The sequence below is a fragment of the Sodiomyces alcalophilus genome (genome assembly GCF_042370955.1).
Source record: "Sodiomyces alcalophilus JCM 7366 unplaced genomic scaffold ACRALscaffold_11, whole genome shotgun sequence".
Classification (NCBI taxonomy): Eukaryota; Fungi; Ascomycota; class Sordariomycetes; order Glomerellales; family Plectosphaerellaceae; genus Sodiomyces; species Sodiomyces alcalophilus.
Window position 1 is genome coordinate 258,113 of NW_027263542.1, and position 19,833 is coordinate 277,945.

At 57.1% G+C, this 19,833-nt stretch overlaps 4 protein-coding genes across 5 annotated transcripts; 3 read left to right on the forward strand and 1 right to left on the reverse strand.

The window, feature by feature from the left end:
• Positions 1–945: 945 nt before the first annotated feature.
• Positions 946–6,726, forward strand: ACRALDRAFT_1095490 (uncharacterized protein; the record flags this gene model as incomplete). The annotated part of the gene is made up of 12 exons (XM_071019777.1): positions 946–1,136; positions 1,669–1,735; positions 2,063–2,236; positions 2,447–2,688; positions 2,793–2,891; positions 2,936–3,183; positions 4,118–4,239; positions 4,519–4,617; positions 5,510–5,638; positions 6,328–6,416; positions 6,513–6,567; positions 6,615–6,726. Coding segments are annotated over exons 1-12 (1,581 nt in total), but the record flags the coding sequence as incomplete, so codon positions are not given.
• A 1,576-nt stretch (positions 6,727–8,302) lies between these two features.
• On the forward strand, positions 8,303–12,515 carry ACRALDRAFT_2045087 (uncharacterized protein; the record flags this gene model as incomplete). Of its 2 annotated transcripts, XM_071021495.1 has the most annotated exons (6): positions 8,303–8,330; positions 8,413–9,709; positions 10,146–10,184; positions 10,832–10,952; positions 10,976–10,984; positions 11,496–12,515. In XM_071021495.1, the coding sequence occupies 6 exons, from the start codon at positions 8,303–8,305 to the stop codon at positions 12,513–12,515; spliced, it is 2,514 nt and encodes an 837-aa protein (XP_070870873.1). The 2 variants fall into 2 exon arrangements, with proteins under 2 accessions (XP_070870873.1, XP_070870872.1); XM_071021494.1 differs by lacking the exons at positions 10,146–10,184; positions 10,832–10,952; positions 10,976–10,984; positions 11,496–12,515 and having other exon boundaries at positions 8,413–9,905.
• A 254-nt stretch (positions 12,516–12,769) lies between these two features.
• On the reverse strand, positions 12,770–17,263 carry ACRALDRAFT_2030508 (uncharacterized protein; the record flags this gene model as incomplete). Its single annotated transcript, XM_071020664.1, has 1 exon — positions 12,770–17,263. One exon carries the CDS (start codon positions 17,261–17,263, stop codon positions 12,770–12,772), a length of 4,494 nt encoding a protein of 1,497 aa, XP_070870874.1.
• Positions 17,264–18,786: 1,523 nt separating this feature from the next.
• On the forward strand, positions 18,787–19,833 carry ACRALDRAFT_2061699 (uncharacterized protein). Its single transcript, XM_071021983.1, has 2 exons — positions 18,787–19,019; positions 19,302–19,833. The coding sequence occupies exons 1-2, from the start codon at positions 18,995–18,997 to the stop codon at positions 19,499–19,501; spliced, it is 225 nt and encodes a 74-aa protein (XP_070870875.1). The 5' UTR covers positions 18,787–18,994; the 3' UTR covers positions 19,502–19,833.

Genomic DNA, 19,833 nt, shown 5'->3' on the forward strand with positions numbered 1-19,833 from the left:
TGGATCGACTCGACGAACTGTGCCGCGCCGATCTACGATGCAGATGTACTGTCGGGTGTGGGAGGGCAGAGTGCAGAGGTGGTATTCTGGTGAGTGGCAGCTGTGCTTTAATAGGTCTCTTATGTTTTCGGCTGCCATCAATGGTGCCTTGGTGGATGGTGTTGGTGGTGGTGGACCGGTGGTGGCCACGAGCTGAGAACAGGCGGCGATGGAACTTTTGATGATTGATTGTTAGACTCATTCATCATCTCTCAGGTAAAGCTGCCTTGCGCGACGGGAGAAAGGGCGAACTGGAAGAATGACGGGAGCTGAGTCCAACTGCCCGAGTGGAATCCATTGTAGAGAGAATAATCTGTGTAGACTTACCGGCAGGTCAAGTCGAGAAACTACAACGTACGTCGGCGAGGAATATGACCTGGCAATGACTGCGGTTCGTTTTCCTTGTCGCCCGCCGAGGTCGCGACAGGGCTTAGCTATGTGGGCGGAGTACCCTGCCGGTTTTCGCGAATGAGTCTGCCCAGGCTTCCTTGAGCGGGGTGGACGGAGAACAGGGGAATGCGTGCCAGGGGGGAGGGGTGTGGACGTGGATATGCGCCTGCATTCACTGCTTCAGTGCCTGGTAAGAGGGATATTATGGCTTGATGTCAACAACAGAGGGCACCAAACAGGGTAGTCGAGGATATACTCGGAGAATGCAGAAGGGAAGGAAACTGTCGAAATTATAAGCAGGTAGAAAGAATAAATAAAAGGGAATGAAAACACAACGAGAAGAGACGAAAGTTGATACGACAGTAACGGGCTATGGGCGTCTTAAAACGGCAAGCAAGTCTACTATGACTACTACTTCGCCTACCATTTGACCTCACCCTTGGACCTTGCAAACCATGCCGAGAGACTCATCGTCTAGAGCGCATCTTTTCTATTCTCGGTGAGACTCGCTACACACCCCACCCATGCCTGTCCTACAAGAGCCTCCTATGTTTCCTTAGGGATGGCCGTGTCGCATGGTATTTCGGACAATCCCATCCTGAATCCTGTTTCCTCTACGCCCCCCCTCCTCTCTCTTCTCTCTCTCCAACATCCACCCCCGTTCGACCTGCAGGACTTGACCTCCTTGCTTTGGCGTCCTGGCAGAGGTAACGAAGCGACTGGTCAATCGTGACGCGTCCTCGACTTCTGACTCAACCGGAACATCTGGGGTGTGGGTATCATGGTTGTAAGAGTCCCGAGGGGTGGGAGACAGGCAGGGAAGTAAGAGATGGTAGGCAGAAGCAGACAGGAAAGAGGGCGCAGCCTGCAAGGCCCCCGAGTTCACACATCTAGTGGGTGGACTGCTGAATGGATTGTTGGATGGACGATTGATTATGCAGCCTCGTCAGAGTGGCTGAGACATTGGCCACGAACAGGGAGTGTGGGTGTCTTCCCTTGGCATATCCAGCTTCCGGCTCGTTTCTCCATCACGAGGCCAGGCGGCCTAAGACGGCCTCGACATGCGGCCGTGCAGGCGCAAGAAGGGAGGGGGTGTGGGGTGGTCTGGTTGACTCGTACTCGTTCATGGCATCTGAAGAACCTCCAGCATTGACGACAACCTGGTGACCACCCTGTGGGGGTCGTTGACGAAGATCAAGGAAGAGTAAAGGGACGTCGATTCTCGATGCTCCTATGCAGTCAGCCGTGTGGTCTACCCTAGATGTCCATCCGGTTCATCCATGGCCCTGGGTCTCTTGAGATTCCAGTGGGCGGACGTGGAAAAGAGCGAATAAGGAGACCTAGCAAGGTAGACGCCCAGAAATCATGTGATGAAGCCAACTTCTTCACCCCGCAAGTGCGGTGAGATGTGACGTGACGAGATCGCAGCATGCATCGTACCGTACAGGTACCATCTGATTATCTAATCATTAATCCGAGGAAAGCGGGTACAGTGTCAACCCCGTGTTGACTCTTCATTACTCAGTGATGCACGGTAGAAGTCACACGGTGAAGATTGGATAATACGTCGGTACCTTGGTACTTTGATCAACCTTCCCCTTACTTCGTACACCCCGCATCTTCAACATCGCAGCTTCACGCGTTCCACATTCCAGACTCCAGGCATCACCAGCGTCTTTTCAGCTCGTAACGACCCGCGATCCACGCCCAGCACTCAGTACCCAGCACCCCGCTCCCCTCCTACGCCGGGTCACCTCGACTACATTTCGCTTCCCATCGAATCCTTGACTGTGGTTGGTCTTGTCACGTCGGTTCAATGTCTTCGATGCACGCGTCCGACGACACCCATGCGCGGCCACCGTCATAGGGTCTCACTTTTACGATCTAGGGCCGCCTCTCTCACCCCTCCGTATGGCGACCCCCACGCGAGCCATCTCGATTCACTCCCTGTTTCTTTAGGGGGGACCTTTCACTCTGCTGCTGTCCTCTCCTCTACTCACCCCTCGTCTTTCTCCAGAGACATTCGATGCGAAGAGTCGAAAGAGACACCCAGCAGATCGAGGTCTTGGCGCAGATTACACTCGCATTTGGCCCGAAATCTGCGTCAATCGGCCGAAAGACGCACAGCCAACGTCTCGGCGATGCCAGACGACAGAGCCATCCGCAACCCGACTTTCAGCTCTTGTATCCCCTACTTCACCGCTACTCTCATCGTCTGGCTGGCTTGGCTTCAGCTAATGGAACAAATGACATCTGATAGTCGAGTGGCATACGAGTCGACAATTCACCGTGTCGTTGCGTAACCACGGCACTTTCCATCTTCCTAATTACCCCGTCAGGCTTCTTTCTCTGGCGAACTGCAGCCTTACGCCAGGCACGCCTCCTCACCACGAATCCTTACGCTGAGACGGTGCAACGAGTGACGCCCTGGACAGCGCGAATCATCACTTTTTCCCTTGCGCGTTTTGCTGTGTTACTTGCCTAATTCTTCCTTGCATCTACCCAGGCGAGGATCGTGCAACCCTTCCGCATGTTGCCGTGCACTTACACGTCGCCATTTTCCCGCAGCCATGCCTCTGTCACCTCTTACAGACCTGCAAGGATGGCCCCGTTGGCTGCCGGGGAAAAGCTCCGATGCTGCAGGGTGGCCGTCTCCCCCGAGCGGCCTTGCAGCTCTCCACCGGATTCCGACCTTTCAACTTGTGCGTCTGTCAAACCTGGGGAACCACCTCCCTTCTACTGGAACTCGCCATGGTTTGTGCCGGCTATCTTTACTGGCTGGGACCTTTATCTGCATCGAGGCGTCTTCCTTGTGCTACGCGCATACTTGCTGCCCTCCCGTCTCTCTTACCACTCTTCCTCGGCTGTCCTCGCTTGCACATCACCGCTTTGGGTCAGCACCTCGTCCAACTCGCCCAACTCGGCCCTGTCGCCATGTCATGTCGCACGGCCGTACGAACACAGCTTGGCTTGTACCTCTTCAGCCGCGGGGGGAGCCCAACTTGGCACAAGGTGCAGCGGGAAAAGCCGGCAGTCCACAAATGTCTTCTGTCGGGACGAGACAAACTTTTTTCTTTCCCATTTCACCGCCGCGAGCAAATACATGCATACTGGCGTCTCACAAAGGCAACTTTTTAACGTCTGCCTTCTATCACTCACCTCCTATAAGCCGACTCTACACGGGCTTCGATTATCTGAGCCGCAACGCCTGTCGACCCGACCATGAGCGGTCTATTGCGGCCCCTCGGCTGAAACTATCACATGCTCTTTCTCTCGCAACAGGTTCTCCTTTAGTTTGTTGTCCACGACTGAGTCGCAGGGATGATTGAAGCGCCCATAATACCGTGCTTACCTTGTCCGCTCATCAAACGCTGCGGCTCGAAGAAAAACGAGCCTTGCAGCAGTCCCTCGCCGGCTAGTTCTTCATGATCAACGCTCGGAAGCGAACCGTCTAGGATTACCCGCCCTACGCATGCATGGTCGTCTTGCCTTGATCACCCCCCGCTTCATCCCGCTTCTCCACCCTCCATTACGGCCCCTCTCACCTTGTCCGCCTGTCGCCAAGCCATCAGTCAAGTGGCCGACTCTCTCTCTTTCCCTCGTTCTCTCACACACACTCTACCTGGGCCCGTCTGCGACTCATACTGTTGCTACCTCGAACATGGCCCCGTGCTCCACAATGCTGCAGTCTGATGGACATCCGAGGTTGCCCTGGCAGTCCATACGCGCCTTCTCGCGCGATGAGTGCCCGGCCCATGCACCCCTAGCAGCAGTTCGCAGCATCTCGGGGCGGGAACTTGATCCTACGTCGTAATGCGATGCATTCAGGATTGACCGTTGCCACGATCCGGTTCTTCTGCGCAGTCAAGTGCCGCGTTCTGTCGACGTGATCTGATGATAGATGAAGGCTATTTTTCCATGTCGTTCTGCCCTCTCCTCATCCTATCCCTGGTGTTACCCTGGCTTCTTCTTTAAGAACACACTTCCGCGGACTTTACTATTACTGCCCTGGAGAGCGCGCCTAGCGCCATCTGGAAGACAGCTATGTCCACGATGTCGTATTGCTTATGATAACCCTCTCGTCTTCAGATTCTCGCTGACCTTCCCACGGCCGCATGACCACCTTTCCCACCCTAAACGGGCTTTTCTTGCCATTACCCACCCCTCACTTCATGGTTCCCCGCTATCGTCAGGGCCATACCCCATGCTTGGCCATGGAAAGGCGTACGCCACATCGAGTGATGGTGTCCTGGCTAACCCGATCAAGTATCACCCTCACTACTGGCCATTTAATCCCTCCAGGAGCAGGCAAGTTGCAACTAAATGGCATGTAAGAGTGGCAGGTGTCGAATCCTATTACTCCGTCCAGAAGGCAGGCACCTAGCAGTTGCATCCCTTTTGCAAATCGACTGCGTTGGTTTAGCTGGTGAGTACAACCGGCCCAGTCGACTCCCTATTAAATGGGTTCTTTCGCTAGACTGGTCTTTTATTGCCAGGCGTTTCTAGGAGCAAGACGACACGACACGGCTTTAGTTTAGAATCCCGGGCAGGGAGCTTTGCTAAGCCTCCGAGATTCTTTGCACCAACCTGTGATCTCTGCCAGATCCTTGACTCCCTCTCGTGGCCGGCCCAAGTTCGGGCAAGCCATCCCACTACTCGGACGGCCCGGCGCTGAGCCAGGGATATATGAGGATTAGTCTTCTTAGCACGTCGTCTGGAGACCCCATGATCCATTTCCTTGGCCCTGGCCGACGCGTCCCTATCCACCTTGTTTTCCATGACTCATTTCTGCGAATCTACAAATGCAAATAAATAATTGAGAAGGAAAGATCGAGGACTAAAGAGAAGAAACAAATACAATAAGAAAAGGGAAAGGAAGAGGGCGAATGTGAAGACGAAAAATGTAACATCCGGCAGTCGCGGATGCTCGACGGCCCCTCTAGATGCCATGGATGCAGATGCAAGCATGTCGCATCACGCTGGTCTCCATACGTCTTCCCGTCGACGGTAGTGGGTGGTATGGACGCGGCATGTAGCTTGTTAACGGAGCTGAGACCGGCACTCGCGTGCTACCCTCCAGGGAGCTCTCATTTCTTGGCCTGGTGTTCTCGACCGCGACATGGGGGAGCGCCGAAATACCGAAATACGAGTACGAGGTGGTATTCGGCCACCTTCTCTTTTGTGATTGGGATGAGCAACGGCCGTCGACGTGACAAGACGCACTGCCTGTAGAGAGGAAGCCCACCATCCATCGAAGTGAATAATAGTCAACAGTTTCAGTTGTGTGCAGGGCCATACGAGATGTCGTGGACCTCAGCTCTCAACTACACGCTAACATCATCATGACATAGGGGACGCGACGCGAAGCTGGCCCAACGCGTCAGCTGCACACGCTCAGACACAGGGTCAAGTGAAAAAAGTAGGGTCAGCCCGGCGGCCCTGCCGTCCTGCCGCGTGGTCTCAGCTAGCTTAGGACCGTCACGACGCGCCCGTCCCCGTGGTGTCAGTTTAGGCTTGGCCCTGGGCCTTGCGCCTTTGTGAGAAGAGCAACGGAGAGAATATCTCGACGGTTGAAGATATAAATGACGACATCGTTTCGGCATCGGGGTGCTATTCCTAGCTCCTATCCCGGGTTGCTGGGTTCCATGACACTAAAAACTAAACGGGCTTGCCCGGGAAGGGCGCTTTCACTTTTTGGGACGACTGTGTGGTATGCTGACTTGCCATGTGACTGCTGGTGGGTTGGGCTGGCCAACCATTCGCAAGGGGTGGGAGGTGTGGGTGGGTGTCTCATTCGTGGGAGAAAAGGGGTTGGGTGGTGTGGGTATGGGTGGGTGTGAAGGAAATGGGGGGACTCGAGTCTTCGTATTGAGGATCTGATAACGTATTTGGTTCCAGGCTCGGATCGCCTTTGGCCTTTTTACTGATCAGTGAGACCATGGGATCGCCAGGTGCCCAGCCGGAACAGAAGCTCCTGAGACTACAGCGTCATGTGTAGGCGTGGGAGGGACTAGATGGAAGTCTAAAGGCGTTCAGAGAAGGGGATATTCAGTAGCGAGTTGAAATAACCTGCTGCGTCGTAGTCAAAGCACATGTCAACATGATGGGAGGCGGCAATGAGACAGATGAGTCGGATGAGTCGGTGGACGTGATCAGCTGAGGACTTTCTAAGATTCTAGTGACAGCTTGGTGAACATGAAGGTGAGGCCTCTGGGATGGGTAGTATGGAATCCCCTTTGTCGGGGAACAACTATGCTTCCCCGACGAACTTGTCTGACTTTTGAGGAGGGCTGCAGGGTGAGAGTGAGACTGAGCGATGCACGTGGCTGAGGAATGCTGTTGTCTTGGGAATGGTTTTGGACGGCAGTGCCTTACCCCTGAGTTCTCCAAGAGGCAAATGAGAACGACCTACTCTGCCAGGAGTCGACTGGGATTTTCTTTGGCGGTTTTTCTCTGAATATGAAGAATGTAGTCTGTCCCTTCTTTTACTTGTCATTGTTCTTCAACAGAGGCATTCTTTATGGGTGGACTTATTCGGACTGTGATAAACTCTTAATCGGACTGTGGTCCAATTAGGACAGCTCTTGACAGGCCCCGCCACCTGCTAGTTCCTTTTTTTTTTTTTTTTTTTTTTTTAGCCACATAATTTATAACCTGCTATAATAAAAACTACGCCTATAATGTTTTTAATGTGTTTAACGTCTTTGATGCCTTTAACCTTTTAGACTTTTTTTTAAAACGTTTTTAATTAACTTCGTAGACTTATTAATTAATTATATATATAAGAAGCGATTAGCTACCTCTTCCTGGCGTATTCGAGCTTAGAGCTTATATCGCTTAACTTTACGGTCGGATACGTGGAATAAGGGCTATCGGGATAAGACTCTATCGGGATATCCTATACGGCGGCAGAGGCGACGACTCTTTGATTATGTATGCGTGTCCGTTATGGTCGTGATAGTTAGTTAGCGGTTTACTTAGTAGATCGAATCGTGTCCAGGAGGGCAAAAAAAAAAAAAAAAAAAAAAAAAAAAAGGAACTGGCAGGTGGCGGAACCTGTCAAGAGCTGTTATCAATTAGACCACAGTCCGATTAAGAGTTTGCCACAGTCCGAATAAGTCCACCCTTCTTTATTGAGCTATGTGATGAAAAACGAATGGAGGAGTTCAGAAAAAAGGGGCAGGGGAAAAGGGAGACCAGTTTCCCGTTCGTGCACTCCGTCCATGCATCGTTTCCAGGCCTGTTGAACTTAAGTATGTTGCTTCGGCGTTCCACAGCGTCACTGCAAGTTGCTTATCTCCGGCTTTTCTTTACTCACAGACAAGAAACTGGACTTTCCTACTCTGATATACATCGACCGGCGTAGCTTCAGTGATGAAAACCCAGGAAACCCCTAGCGACTACAGTCGTCAAAGGCAAAGCTATTAAAGTATGTGGTTTTGTATTAAATAGCCACAGGTTAAAAGAAAGTAAATGTAACAATAGAATTGTCAGGCTCGAACGCCGATACACAGACGGCTAGATATTCGCGGGCCGAGGCCGGTCGACCGGGCGAACGCCGGCTGCCGAAGAACACGGCCCGGAAATCGCCGGTCGGGACTTGGACTTTTGTATACATGTACCTATACCGATACAATTTTCGGGTGATATAGAGTGTGCGAGTACTGAGTGATCATTGGGTCCATCTTAGACTGTTACACAGAGCCTAGACTAGTATAGAGACGGCGCGTGGTCCGGGGAGAAGTGAGGCGTATGCAGAGACCAACCACCCAGATTCAGCCCCCAAAGGTGATAGAATATCTAACCGCCTTTCAGATGGTCCCTTTTGATTCTCAGTTCCATCCACCGGAGACTCGTTCACACTACACACACCATGGTCCCTAAGAACGCCATCGAGGAGGGTCCATGTCCCGACCGCGATCAGACAATCCACGTCTCGCAAGTCGCAACACGAACCCCACGACGATGAACTTCAGTCCGAAGCACCTCGCCCCCGTGGGCTCGCCCTGAAATCCGCCCTCCGCCACAGTCGCACCACCTTTACCGGCGCCCTCCTCTTCAACCTCGCCTCGTTTATCCTCCCCGCCCTCTACAGCACGCTCTCCAAATTCTGGGTCGCGCAAATCGACGCCTCCCTCGTCGTCACCACCGACGTGTACACGTACATCGGCATCATCGTCGAGGTCATCAACGAGGGTCTCCCGCGCGCATCGTGGGTCATCATCGGCGACAAGGCCTCGCGCAGCCTCGCCCAGCGGCTACAGCTGACCCACACGCTCATCCTGACCCAGGCGGCGCTGGGGCTCGTCATGAGCGTCGCGTTCGTCGCCGGCGCGGCGTCCTTTGCCGATTCGTTTGTCCCCATCGAGGTGCGCCACCTGAGCGTGACGTATGTGCGCATCAGCGCGTTTAGTGCCCTGGGCGGAGCGGTCGAGACGGCGACTGCGTATGCGACGAGGGCGCTGGATAAGCCGGACGTGCCGTTGATTATCAGCTCGGCCAAGTTTGCCATGAACATCATCCTCGACCTTCTCCTCATCTCGACGTTCCATGTGGGCAGCCACGAGCCGACGGTCAACCTCCAGGCGGGGATCCAGCTTGCCTGCAACCTGTCGGCTGCTCTGGTCGGTCTCGTCTATTTCCTCTGGCGCAACACGTACGCATTCAAAGCCAAGTCCCCTTCCTCTCTTGGGCAGGGAGGGGAACCGACCGCCACCCGACCCAGCGCAAGTGCCTTACTCGTGCTCATCCGCCCGGGCATCATCACCTTTACCGAATCCGCCATCCGCAACGCCCTCTACCTCTGGCTCGTCACCACCATCGTGGCCATGGGCTCCACGTACGCGACGGCCTGGGGCATCTTCAACACGATCCGCTGGGGCCTCGTCATGGTACCTGTGCTCGCGCTGGAACAGACATCCCTCGCCTTCACGGGCCACAGATGGGGCGCCTTCCGACGCGCCATCGGCATCAGCAACCTGCGACCGCCGCGCGTCGACCTGCGCGCCACCATCCTCCCGATCCTGCGACCGGCGCTACTGAGAGCTGCGCTGGCCATCGCCGTCGAAGTACCCCTGTGCCTCTTCCTGACCTTCTTCGCCGCCCGGCCCTTTGCGCGCTACCTGGGCGGGTCGGACGAGGTGGCCGACGTGGCGGCGCACATGTGGCGGTCCATCGACTGGTGTTACATCTTCTACGCCGTGTCGACGCAGCTGGCGACGGTACTGCTGGCGACGAGGCCGCGGTGGTACCTGTGGCAGAGCTTGGCGAGCAATGTGTTGTATGTGCTGCCCTGGGCGATTGTGTGTCAGACGGTGCGGCTGGATCCGGGGCGGGCGTGGACGTACCATTCCCTGGTGTTTGGGGGGAGCTTGGTGTTTGGTTTCGGGGCGGTGGTGGTTGTCTGCGGAGCGTGGGTTTGGGCGTTGATGAAGGGGAGGATGAAGCTGGAAGTCTTTCGAAATGTAGATAACTGAGGCCTGGATACGTGGAGTGGAAGGCCTGCTGGTGCTTGTGCATCGAGGTTGAAATGCGTCGAGAATTCTGCCGAGCCTCAGATAGGGGTGTAAAGGCCGGGACCCGTAGGCATAGTGAGGCAACTCGGGTCCATCTCCACCAGTCGTAAGTCGATGGTGTCGAGTAGCCGCCCTGGATTAGGATCTAGGACGTTTTGTAGAATATACCCCTTTGGTTAGAATCTAAATGACTTGGTATAGTCTTATTAGAAACTCTAGAATGGAATCCTATTATGAAGCGTAAGAGGGTATTGTTATAAGTAAACACTTTTTATCCGCGGCCTTATAGGAGAGTCGTAGGGGGTTTATCGCGTCGTGACGCGTTTAGTTAGTACGAAGTATAGTAACACCGGTACCGGCTTTAAGGAGTACATTACATAGCGTACGTTGTATATATACGTTGTAGAACAGTAACCACTAAACCGATCGAAATCTTCAAGCTATATTTATCCTGCAACTTATCCAGGCGTTTCATTTTGAGGACAGGGGCTCCACGTCTGCACATCTGAGTGGGCATTAATTCAATATCGTGACTAGGTAAGGTAATATAAATTCCATAGGTTGGCTAGACCGGCCTAGAACTGGCACGGGCCGCCGTGGCCCGATCCTCTTGGCTGATTTAGGAAGTCCCCATTGGTGCGAAGGGGTGCAAAGGAGTTTAAGGGGCTAGGGGGTCAGGGCCAGGGGGTCAGGGCAGGGGTCAGCTTTCTCGTCTTCTTATTTCCTCTCCGCCTTCTTTTCCTTCTTTCCCTCTCACGACTCGTCACAGGACGGCATAAACAAGTCCACGCTCATTACCTTGGAGTATAGATTACGGTCCAGGATTTGTCTCTCATTCAACATTCATTTTAGTCGCCTCGTTTACTTATTTCATACCTTCTCGTTAGCCAACCCTTGTCATTACACAACTGGCAGGACCAGATTCCCTTACTCTACGCGAATCCACAAACCCAAGTTCAACCGTTATTCCTCAACGGCCCTCGACAACCTCCCTCGACACCTCCCTCGATCCGTGGTCTCAAGACCCTCATCATGTCCGAAGAAGGAGGCTTGCCCAACGGCTCCGGCCGTCGCCTCGACAGCCAGACAAAGGCCGAAAAAGACCACAACCCAAGCCAAGCGCCCAACGGAAAACCCGCCCTGCCACCACTCCAGCCTCTAAAAGAACCCCACGCCAACATTGAGGAAATCGCCTCCCCCGCCCTCCCCCCCACCACCCTCAACTACTTCAGCCGCAACAACGACTCCATGGACCTCGGCGACTACTTCACCGGCCCCCGCGACACCCAGAAACACTCCAAGTGGCCCCTCTTCCTCCAGATCCACGGCTCCATCCTCCCCAAGGTCATCCTCCCCCTGACCGTCCTCGGCCTCTGGGCCACCGCCATCACCGTCGTCTCCGAGCTCGTCTACCAACTCGGCGTCCGCTCCATCCTCCTCACCGTCCTCGGCTTCGTCGTCGCCCTCAGCCTCTCCTTCCGCTCCTCCACCGCCTACGAGCGCTACAGCGAGGGCCGCCGCTACTGGGCCCAGCTCATCCTCGCCACCCAGACCCTCGCCCGCGTCATCTGGCTCCACACAAAGGACCACCCGGACCGGCCCGCAAAGCACTCCACCCTCCGCCGCGTCAGCTGCCTCAACCTCCTCCTCGCCTTCGCCGTCGCCCTCAAGCACAAGCTCCGCTTCGAGCCCTACACCGCCTACCACGACCTCGAGCACCTCGTCGCCCACCTCGACACCTTTGCCCGCGCCGCCACCGCCGCCGACCCGGACGCCGCCACCCCCGCCCCGCGGAAATCCCGCTTCAAAGAGCTCGGCGAGTCCCTCGGCCTCGCCTTTGCCGAGTCCAACCCGCGCAAGGCCATCAAGCAGGCCGCCCGGCCCCTCGGGAACCTCCCGCTCGAGATCCTCTCCTACCTCTCCGTCCTCATCGACGCCTCCGTCGACCAGGGCCAGCTCCCCACCCCGATGCACCAGACCCTCGCCTACAACAACCTCACCATCCTCAACGACATCCTCACGGGAACCGACCGCGTCCTCACCACCCCGCTCCCCATCGCCTACAACATCGCCATCGCCCAAATCACCTACCTCTACGTCTTCCTCCTCCCCTTCCAGCTCCACCGCGAGCTCGGCTGGATCACCATCCCCGCCAGCCTCGCCGCCGGCTACATCATCCTCGGCTTCCTCCTCATCGGCCGCGAGCTCGAGAACCCCTTTGGCCACGACGTCAACGACCTGCCCCTCGAGGCCTACTGCCAGCAGATCGCCCAGGAGCTCGACGTCATCGCCTCCATGGACGTGCCGCGCCAGGACCCTTATAGCATCGTCGAGAACCACAAGAACCTGCCCCTCTACCCCATCAGCATGGCTTCCTACCATACGTGGGCGGCGCGTTCCGAGGAGAACATCAACCGTGTTATTCGCCGCAAGACGGAGATCCTGTTCCAGTCGCGGAAGAAGACTGACGAAGAGAGGACGCGGGCTCGTGACGATGTTCTGGCTCGCCCGACGAGCCGTGATCAGGGTTCTGCTACGAGTGGTACTTTGACCGGTGATCAGCAGGTCTAGGTTCCGTGACTTTAAATTTTCTATCGGGTCTATCTAGTACGTGTGACGTTTTTTATATAGCGAGCATTTCTTATATTAGACGGATGGGTGTGAAAAGCGCGGTTAGGTGTTCGGTTTGTCTTTAGGTAGCGTCTTGTTTATCATGTCGATTTAAACTACATGTGAACACTCCTTCATACATACGCCCATCAAAATCCGTGACCACAAAGCTAGGCCATATAAAAACATATCGCAAGAGGGTATAATGCAACCGGCTAGTCCCGCCCACCTAACCCCAACCCATGGCTCGGACTCCTGCTCGGGCTCGGACTCCCCCGCCTCCCCGGGCCCATGTACGCCCGACGCAGCATCGTCGTCCACTCGGCCATCCGCTGCACCCCGCCCTCGGCCATGATTTCCCCCGCCTGCAGCTCCCTCTCCAGCGGCGGCACCGTCATCCAGTTGTGGTTCGGCCCGCACGCCGAGCTGTGCCCCGGCGAGAAACTCCGCCGCTTGATCGCCTTGTCCAGGCAGGACCGGCAGAACCGCGTGTCGATGCAGTACATGCACACCACGTACGTCTCGTCCACCTCGAACCGTCGTATGCAGTAGCTGCACGCCAGCGCCGGCGCAAACTCGCCCCCCTCCGAGAACACCTTGGCCAGGTCCACCTCGCGCGCCCGTCGCTTCGGCGACACCGACAGCCCCAGCCGCGGCGAGCTGACCCGTCTGCTGTCCGACATGATGTGGCCCCCCAAACCGTGGTGGCTGCTCACGACCATGGGCTTCCGCGTCGACTGGCAGAGCGCCCGCGCGTTGGGCACGTCCCCCGCGGCAATGAGGATCCGCTGGAGGTTCCGGATACCAATCTCGTCGTTCTGCGGCTCGTCGTCTCCCAGGATATCCAGGTTCTCCATCACCAGCGACGACGCCAGCTGCCGGGCCTCGTCGACGCGCCCACGGAACCGGTAAAAGAGCACCAGAAAGATGGACGCCTCGTTGACGTCGAATCCCGCCATGTGCTGCGGCACGTTGCGGTTCTGGTATTTGCCCTGCCGCTCCTGCAGCTTCTCCAGCTTCGCCGTCCACTCGTCGACCGCCGCGCTGCGGAGGTTGCCCTCCCCCTGCTGCAGCGCCTTGAGGTAGTACAGCGAAGCAAGGTTGCGGAACGAGCTCGCGTACTCGACCCGCACGGCGATGCTGCCCCTCGGTCGGTATTCCTGGAAGCAGATGGCCTCTTGGATCGCGATGGCCTTGTCGTACTCCTCGGCCGACATGTAGACGCGGCCCAGGGCGTTGCGGAGGTAGTACTCCTTGCGGGAGTTCTGCTCCTCCTGCGTGATGCCGATGGCCGCTTGGTAGCGCTGGGCAATCGTGGCCGTTCGGTTCGTCCGCGCCGCCGCGTCGGGGATCCAGACCCTCGTCGCGTCGCTCGGGATCTGGTCGAGCAGGAAATAGACCAGCCGCGAGTATCCGTCCTCGGTGTACCTATCATCCAGCTCGTCGAGCAGACTGGTAATCTCGGCCACGCGGTTATTCTCGGCCAGGATCTTCATGAGAGCCGCCTCGGGCTCGAAAGCCGGACAATCGTAGGCGTGCTTGATGGCCTCGCGGCAGTACGTGACGGCGCTCTCGACGCGGCCCAGCTTGTGGTAGCACTCGGCGATCTGGTAGAGGTTCTTGTAGAACCGCCAGCGCGCCATGGCGTATTCCTGTTTCGTCTTGTACTTCTTCTTCTCCCGCAGGTTCTTCTCCTCCACCACGTTGGACATGAGATGGTGGTTGAGGGCCTTTTGGTAGTTGCCGGCCATGGCGTAGCACACGCCGATGCGGCCGCACGTCTCGACGATGTTCCGGTCCAGCTGCATGGCGCGGTCAAAGTTGAGCAGCGCCTGGTTGTGGTGGCCCAGGTTGAGAAGGGTGCTCCCGATCCTACGATGGTAGTGACCCGTCTCGGGCTGCCCCGCCCACTGCGTGGCCCTCTGGATGCGCGTCTCCAACGGCACGTCTTCCCAGTGGTAGACCGAGTCGGACCACTTGGCGCCGCGCTCCATCATGGCCAGCGACTGCACGACTCCGAAACAGAAGAGCGTGGGGATGTAAATGCCAAAGTCCTCCTTGAGCCAGGCCTGGGCGAATATCCGGCCGAAGGGTTCCAGGACGCCCACGGGCGTAGCGACGGCCTTGGCCGCCCAGGCGCGACCCTCGGCGGTGAGGCCGCTTACGACGTCCGGGTCGGCCATCCAGGCGCGGACGACGTCGATGCCCTTGTCGTTCCAGATCTCCAGGCTCTCCTCGAACAGATTCGTCCAGGCCAGTACCACGGGCCGGTCGGTGAGCATGGAGTACAGTAGCCTGCCGAGGGTGGCCTTGGTGGCGGCGGGTACGGTAGCCCGATCGAGGTGGGCAAGGTGTCCTTGCCAGTAGCGAGCAGCATAGCGTTGGAGCGCGAGGCCGTGGAAGCCGTAGGTGGAGCAATCCGGATCGGTGAAGACGCGGAGACAGGTCTCTAGCACGTGCAGCTTGGCGGCGGCGGTGTCGACGCCGATGGACGGGTGGTTCGGAGAAGCGCGGATGGCGGTGGAGCAGTCGGACTGAAAGAACTCGTGGACCGAGGCATGGAAGAAGGTGACGTATGTGGTCTCCTTGTTGGAATGGAATTCGACTTCCCTCTCGGCTTCGGAGAGGTCGGGGCTGCGTCGGGCGGCGGGATCGAAGTGGCTGTAGTGATGGAGGAGGTTATTTTTGCTGTTGTTGTTCTGGCCATTGCCATTGGCCCCGTCCATGTTGTTCCTCTCCGCCGCCAGAGCGCGTTGGTGCTGGTACCTCTCCACCAGGTCGGCGGTGGACAAGCCGTCCTCGCGCTCCAGGGTGAAAAAAGACGCAAAATGGGTCCGCAGGGATTCTTCCAGGTACAGAGGCGGGTCGCCAAACTTGAGAGACAAGATGGCCTCGATCTGCTCGAGGGTCAAGGCCATCTCGGCACAGCAGACCCACTTCAGGACCTCGTTCAGGTCGCGGGCGTCGGCCTCGGTGATGGTCTCGGAAAAGCGGAGGACCGACTGACGAAGCATGCCGTTGATCTCCTTTGGGTACGACTGCAGCTTCTCGAGGATGCCGCGCATGTGGCGTTCCCGGCTGAGCTCGGAAAGCATAAACTTGGCCAGGATGAAAAGGCCGTCGACCTGCTTCGTCATGACCCGGACGATTTCGTCCCGGAACTCGGGAGACAGGCCCCGGAGGTTGCGGGCCTGGTTGACGCCGGCGGCGATGTACGAGACGACGTCGTGGCCGTTCCTGTCCGGGGTGACGTGCAGGACGCGTAGCTGTTGGCCGCCGGTCGAGTCGTTCTGGAGGGGCGGCAGGACAATGTCGGAGATGGCGTTCCGTCCGATGAGGGCCACCTGGACACGGGTGCCGTCGGGGGACTGCTTGTGGAGGGTGTCGAGGAGGGAGAGGAACTCGGCAAGCTCGGTCGGGTCGGCTTCGTCGAGGCCGTCGAGGATGATGTAAATGTGGCGCTTCCACTTGTCGGCGACGCAGGGTTCGACGAGGAGGCGGCGGAAGGCGCTGGCGACGGTCTTGATGTCGTCGGTGGTGGAGAGGGCGCGGAGCAGCTGCTTGCCGTAAAAGACGTCGACCTCGCTGAGCTGGTAGGCGATGTCGCGGAGGGCCTGGACGAAGGAGCGGGTTTCGGGGTCGGTGTGGCGGAAGAAGACGTAGCCGAGCATGTGGTTCTCGTCCGGGTCCTCGAGCCTGGCGAGGCCCCAGCGGATCAGGCGGGCGGTGAGGTAGGATTTGCCGCTGCCCATGGTGCCGCAAATCCAAAGGAAGCGGCAGCTGCCGGCAGCCCAGGCAGCGAAGGCCGGGTCGCGGAGGACCCAATCGCAGGTGCCGGGGGTGCGGTTGCGGTCGAGCGCCTCGTAGGTGTCCTGGGGGTGGACGGACGGGCGGAGGATGTGGCGGAGGCGGTCTTTGTTGGCGGAGAGAGCTGTCTCGCGGGTGTTGGAGCGGAGGGTCTGGACGTGGACGTCGACGCGCGACATCATCTCGAGGAGGCGGTCCTGGTTGGACAGCGACTTTTTGACGCCGGCGATGGTCTCGGCGCCGACGAGGCGACCCTCGGCCTCGGTCAGAAGCTCCAGGCGGCGCATGGGCTCAGCCACAGGGCTCTCCCGGCCAAAGAGGCGCTTGAAGTAGGCTCTCACGCGGCCCTGGCGGACCTCGGCGGTGGCGACGACGAGGATCTCGAACAGGGCGACGAGGATGTGGACGACCTTTTGGTGCAGTTCGGAGGAGAGCCGCTGGGAGAGGTAAAACTTGAGGCGGGCGGTAAAGTCGCGCAGCTTCTCGAGGAGCTCGACGATGGAGTCGTAGCAGGATGAGACGTTCCGTGCGGCGTTGATGAGGTGGACGACGGCGGCGAAGATTCCCTGGCTCGGGGGGAAGACGACCTCGGCGGCGGCATCGGCGAGGGTGCCGCCGATGAGCTCGAGGGGGTCCATGGCGGCGGAGAGGGCGTGGAAGAGCTTCTGGCGGCGGGCACGGAAGGCATCGAACTGGTCGTTCTGGTGGTTGACGACGTTGAGGAGGTCCTCGACGGAACGCATGGGGGGGTTCAAGAAGTCGGTCAGATCCTCGGGTGCGGCGCCGGACTGGGAGTATAGCTTCTGGGCATCGCGGAGGACGGCGGCGAACTGACGCTGCATGCTGCTATCAGCACGGCGCAGGCTCCTCTGCAGGTCCTTTTCCTTTGGATCGTCTGTCATGGCGGCGGAAAATCTGCCGAAAGATTTGGCAGACGTAGAGTAGAGGAAAGTCGGAAGAAATCAAAGCCAAATGTCAGAAGCAGAAGCCGTTGGGACGCATATCAGTGGGGATATGCCAGGTCGTAAGCAGGAAGGTAACGGCAAGTGAGGGATATTTGGTCTGACACCTGCGTGGTCCTTGTCGGGTCTTTTTAGTTTACGAGATGGTCCGCGAGGATAACGAGGCGAGATGACGCAGGGGCTGAAGGGCTTCGCATCCCTGGGCCCACGCCACCGGGGTAAAGGTCGGATGAGAAACCACGAGACTAAAGAAGACGACGATTTCGGTCAAGGAGTTAGGCGGTGGTGGGGAGCGGCTGTGTATGAGTGAGTGAGTGAGCAAGTGAGTGTGGACTGCATGTGAGCTGGCTGGCTGTCGGCATGTTCTTCCCATGGCGGAGCGACAAGCAACGGTTTGACAGCTCTTGGTTCTCTTGGCCTCGCCGAACTTCTTCAGCCAAGAATGGAGAGAAGAAGAAGAAAAGAGACCGAACTGGTGGCGTGCTGTCGGTAGAGAAAGAAAAGTGGAAACCTGGGGAATCCCAGAGCGGTCAGTCTCGACAATGGACGGACCAAGTGGCTGCATGGCCGGGTGGGTATAAGGCGGCGGAGTACCTACCCTATCCCTGCGAATTAGGCAGTGGTCCAAACCAGGGGGATACAACGTAGTCAGCCAGGCTGGTGGGGTGGGTGGCCAGAAACGACGAAACGCAGGTGGTTGTCTTGTCGGCGCCCGATGGCTGTGCATATTGGCAAGGGCCCAATGATTTCGTGCATCATGAGATCTACCGAGGCAGGTGAGCAAGTCTCCCGCTCTCAAGGCCCATTTCCTGTCGTCTCCTGTCGTGGGGGCCCATCATCTTTGGAACAGAGACTGTAAGCGGTTGAAGTCTGGAGTCGAAGTCGGTCGGCGGCAACAAAGGCTGCAGCGGCAGGCGACATCACGGTCGATCATCAGCGGCAGAGCCGGGAACGGGGATTGAGTCATGGTGAAGAAGTGACGGGACGAGGCTGTGCCTATCCTTGAAGACAACGAAAAGCCTGTGTCGAGTGCAAAAGGAGGTGATGCGAGGGAAAGGGTTTGCCTGGGAAGCGAGGGAATAAAGAGGAAGAGGAGAGCCTGGTGGTGAGGATACACTGAGCTTTGATTACGTAGCTATGATTACGTATATCGGCTTATGTAATGCATAGTGTGCGTCATTACTTGTGTTTCGTATGGAAGGCACGCTGGAGTAGTGACTGCAATTAGCAGTTTCTGTCGTAGTGGGAAGGTACTCCCCACAGGTACCTAACATGTACAGTGACGAGACAAAACTGTCGAACTGATATACTTACACTGCCACGCTATAAGTGTGCATCGATAAGTACATCGGCTCGATACTTGTGTCGACTTACTACCTTCTACACCACTGTACGAAGTATGTACAGTACCTACTTCGTCATTGATGCTTTTCGGCTTCTCATCCTTCAGCATCTTCCTCATCGCCATATTCTGCCTTGGGCGCACCACGACACGCAGCCAGACGCCTGCTTGACCATCTCGTTGGCTTCTGGCCTCAATTTGGTGTCTCGGTATAGGAAAGGAATCACCTTCCAAAAGACACCGGACAGCATATAAGGGTTCTCCCAAGACAAGTGGAAGCAGTGGAAGCCAGTGCACGTTGCGAAGAACGCCTTGTCCATATATAGCGAATGTCCAAGCCAAGGCGTTGCGCCGGTGAGTTTCCCTCGTTTCCCGCGTTACCCTCGTTGTCCTGGTCTCCTTTTCCTGTCCTCGTCCGGCACCGGGCTGGCCGGGGCTTGGCGCTGGGTTCCCCGCCAGAGTTCGGAGGTCAGAACATGAGCCAGAGTCGCGGTCCTCGGGAGCCACAGTGTAGAGGCAGTGGGTGGCCAATGTGGGGGATGCATCTCTTGGAAGCCACTCACTCTTCAAGCATTCGTTAGCGCTACGCTGCGAGGCCCACAGTGTCCAGAGGACGTTATTACTGACAGGATGCAGGCAAGAAGGTTGCTTTTAATAGAACCACTCAGGAACAGCCCGTTGAGGCCGTCTCGAGGCGCCGTCGTGACCGTTGGCCAGGCAGACTATCGAGTCTGCATTCCTGTTTACTACTCACCAGAGTCACCACTCACTATCCTCGTCTCCGGTCCGGGACCGCCGTTTATCTTAGGAAGGAAAAGAGTGTGCCACTGCTCTGAGACCATGCGTGGGTGGACGGGGCCCTCCGCTCAGCTCGGGGAGGATCCCGCTCAAATCGCAACCCTCCCTTGCCGTCTCCTTTTAGGTCTCCTTGTCGGCCTCGGTCTCCTTTTCGGCTCTCGCTCTCGGACCTTCGCGTTAACATGATGCCAGAAACACGAGGGCCGAAGCGGGAGACATAAGAACAAAGGAATCCTCCCGAGGCGTCCGTCTTTCGAGATTATTTCCCAACCTTCAGAAACCACATACATTCGTTGTCTTCCTCGAACGTCGACTTTTTGTCTCTTTTCCCTGCCGCCTCATTGATTGGAGCCTTCGATTTGGTTTTTCG

Excerpts from the sequence above, each read along its gene's own strand:
- ACRALDRAFT_2061699 (XM_071021983.1), top strand. The coding sequence starts at position 18,995 with ATGTCCAAGCCAAGGCGTTGCGCCG. Across the intron at positions 19,020-19,301 it reads CAAGCCAAGGCGTTGCGCCG|GCAAGAAGGTTGCTTTTAAT; the intron begins GTGAGTTTCCCT and ends GACAGGATGCAG.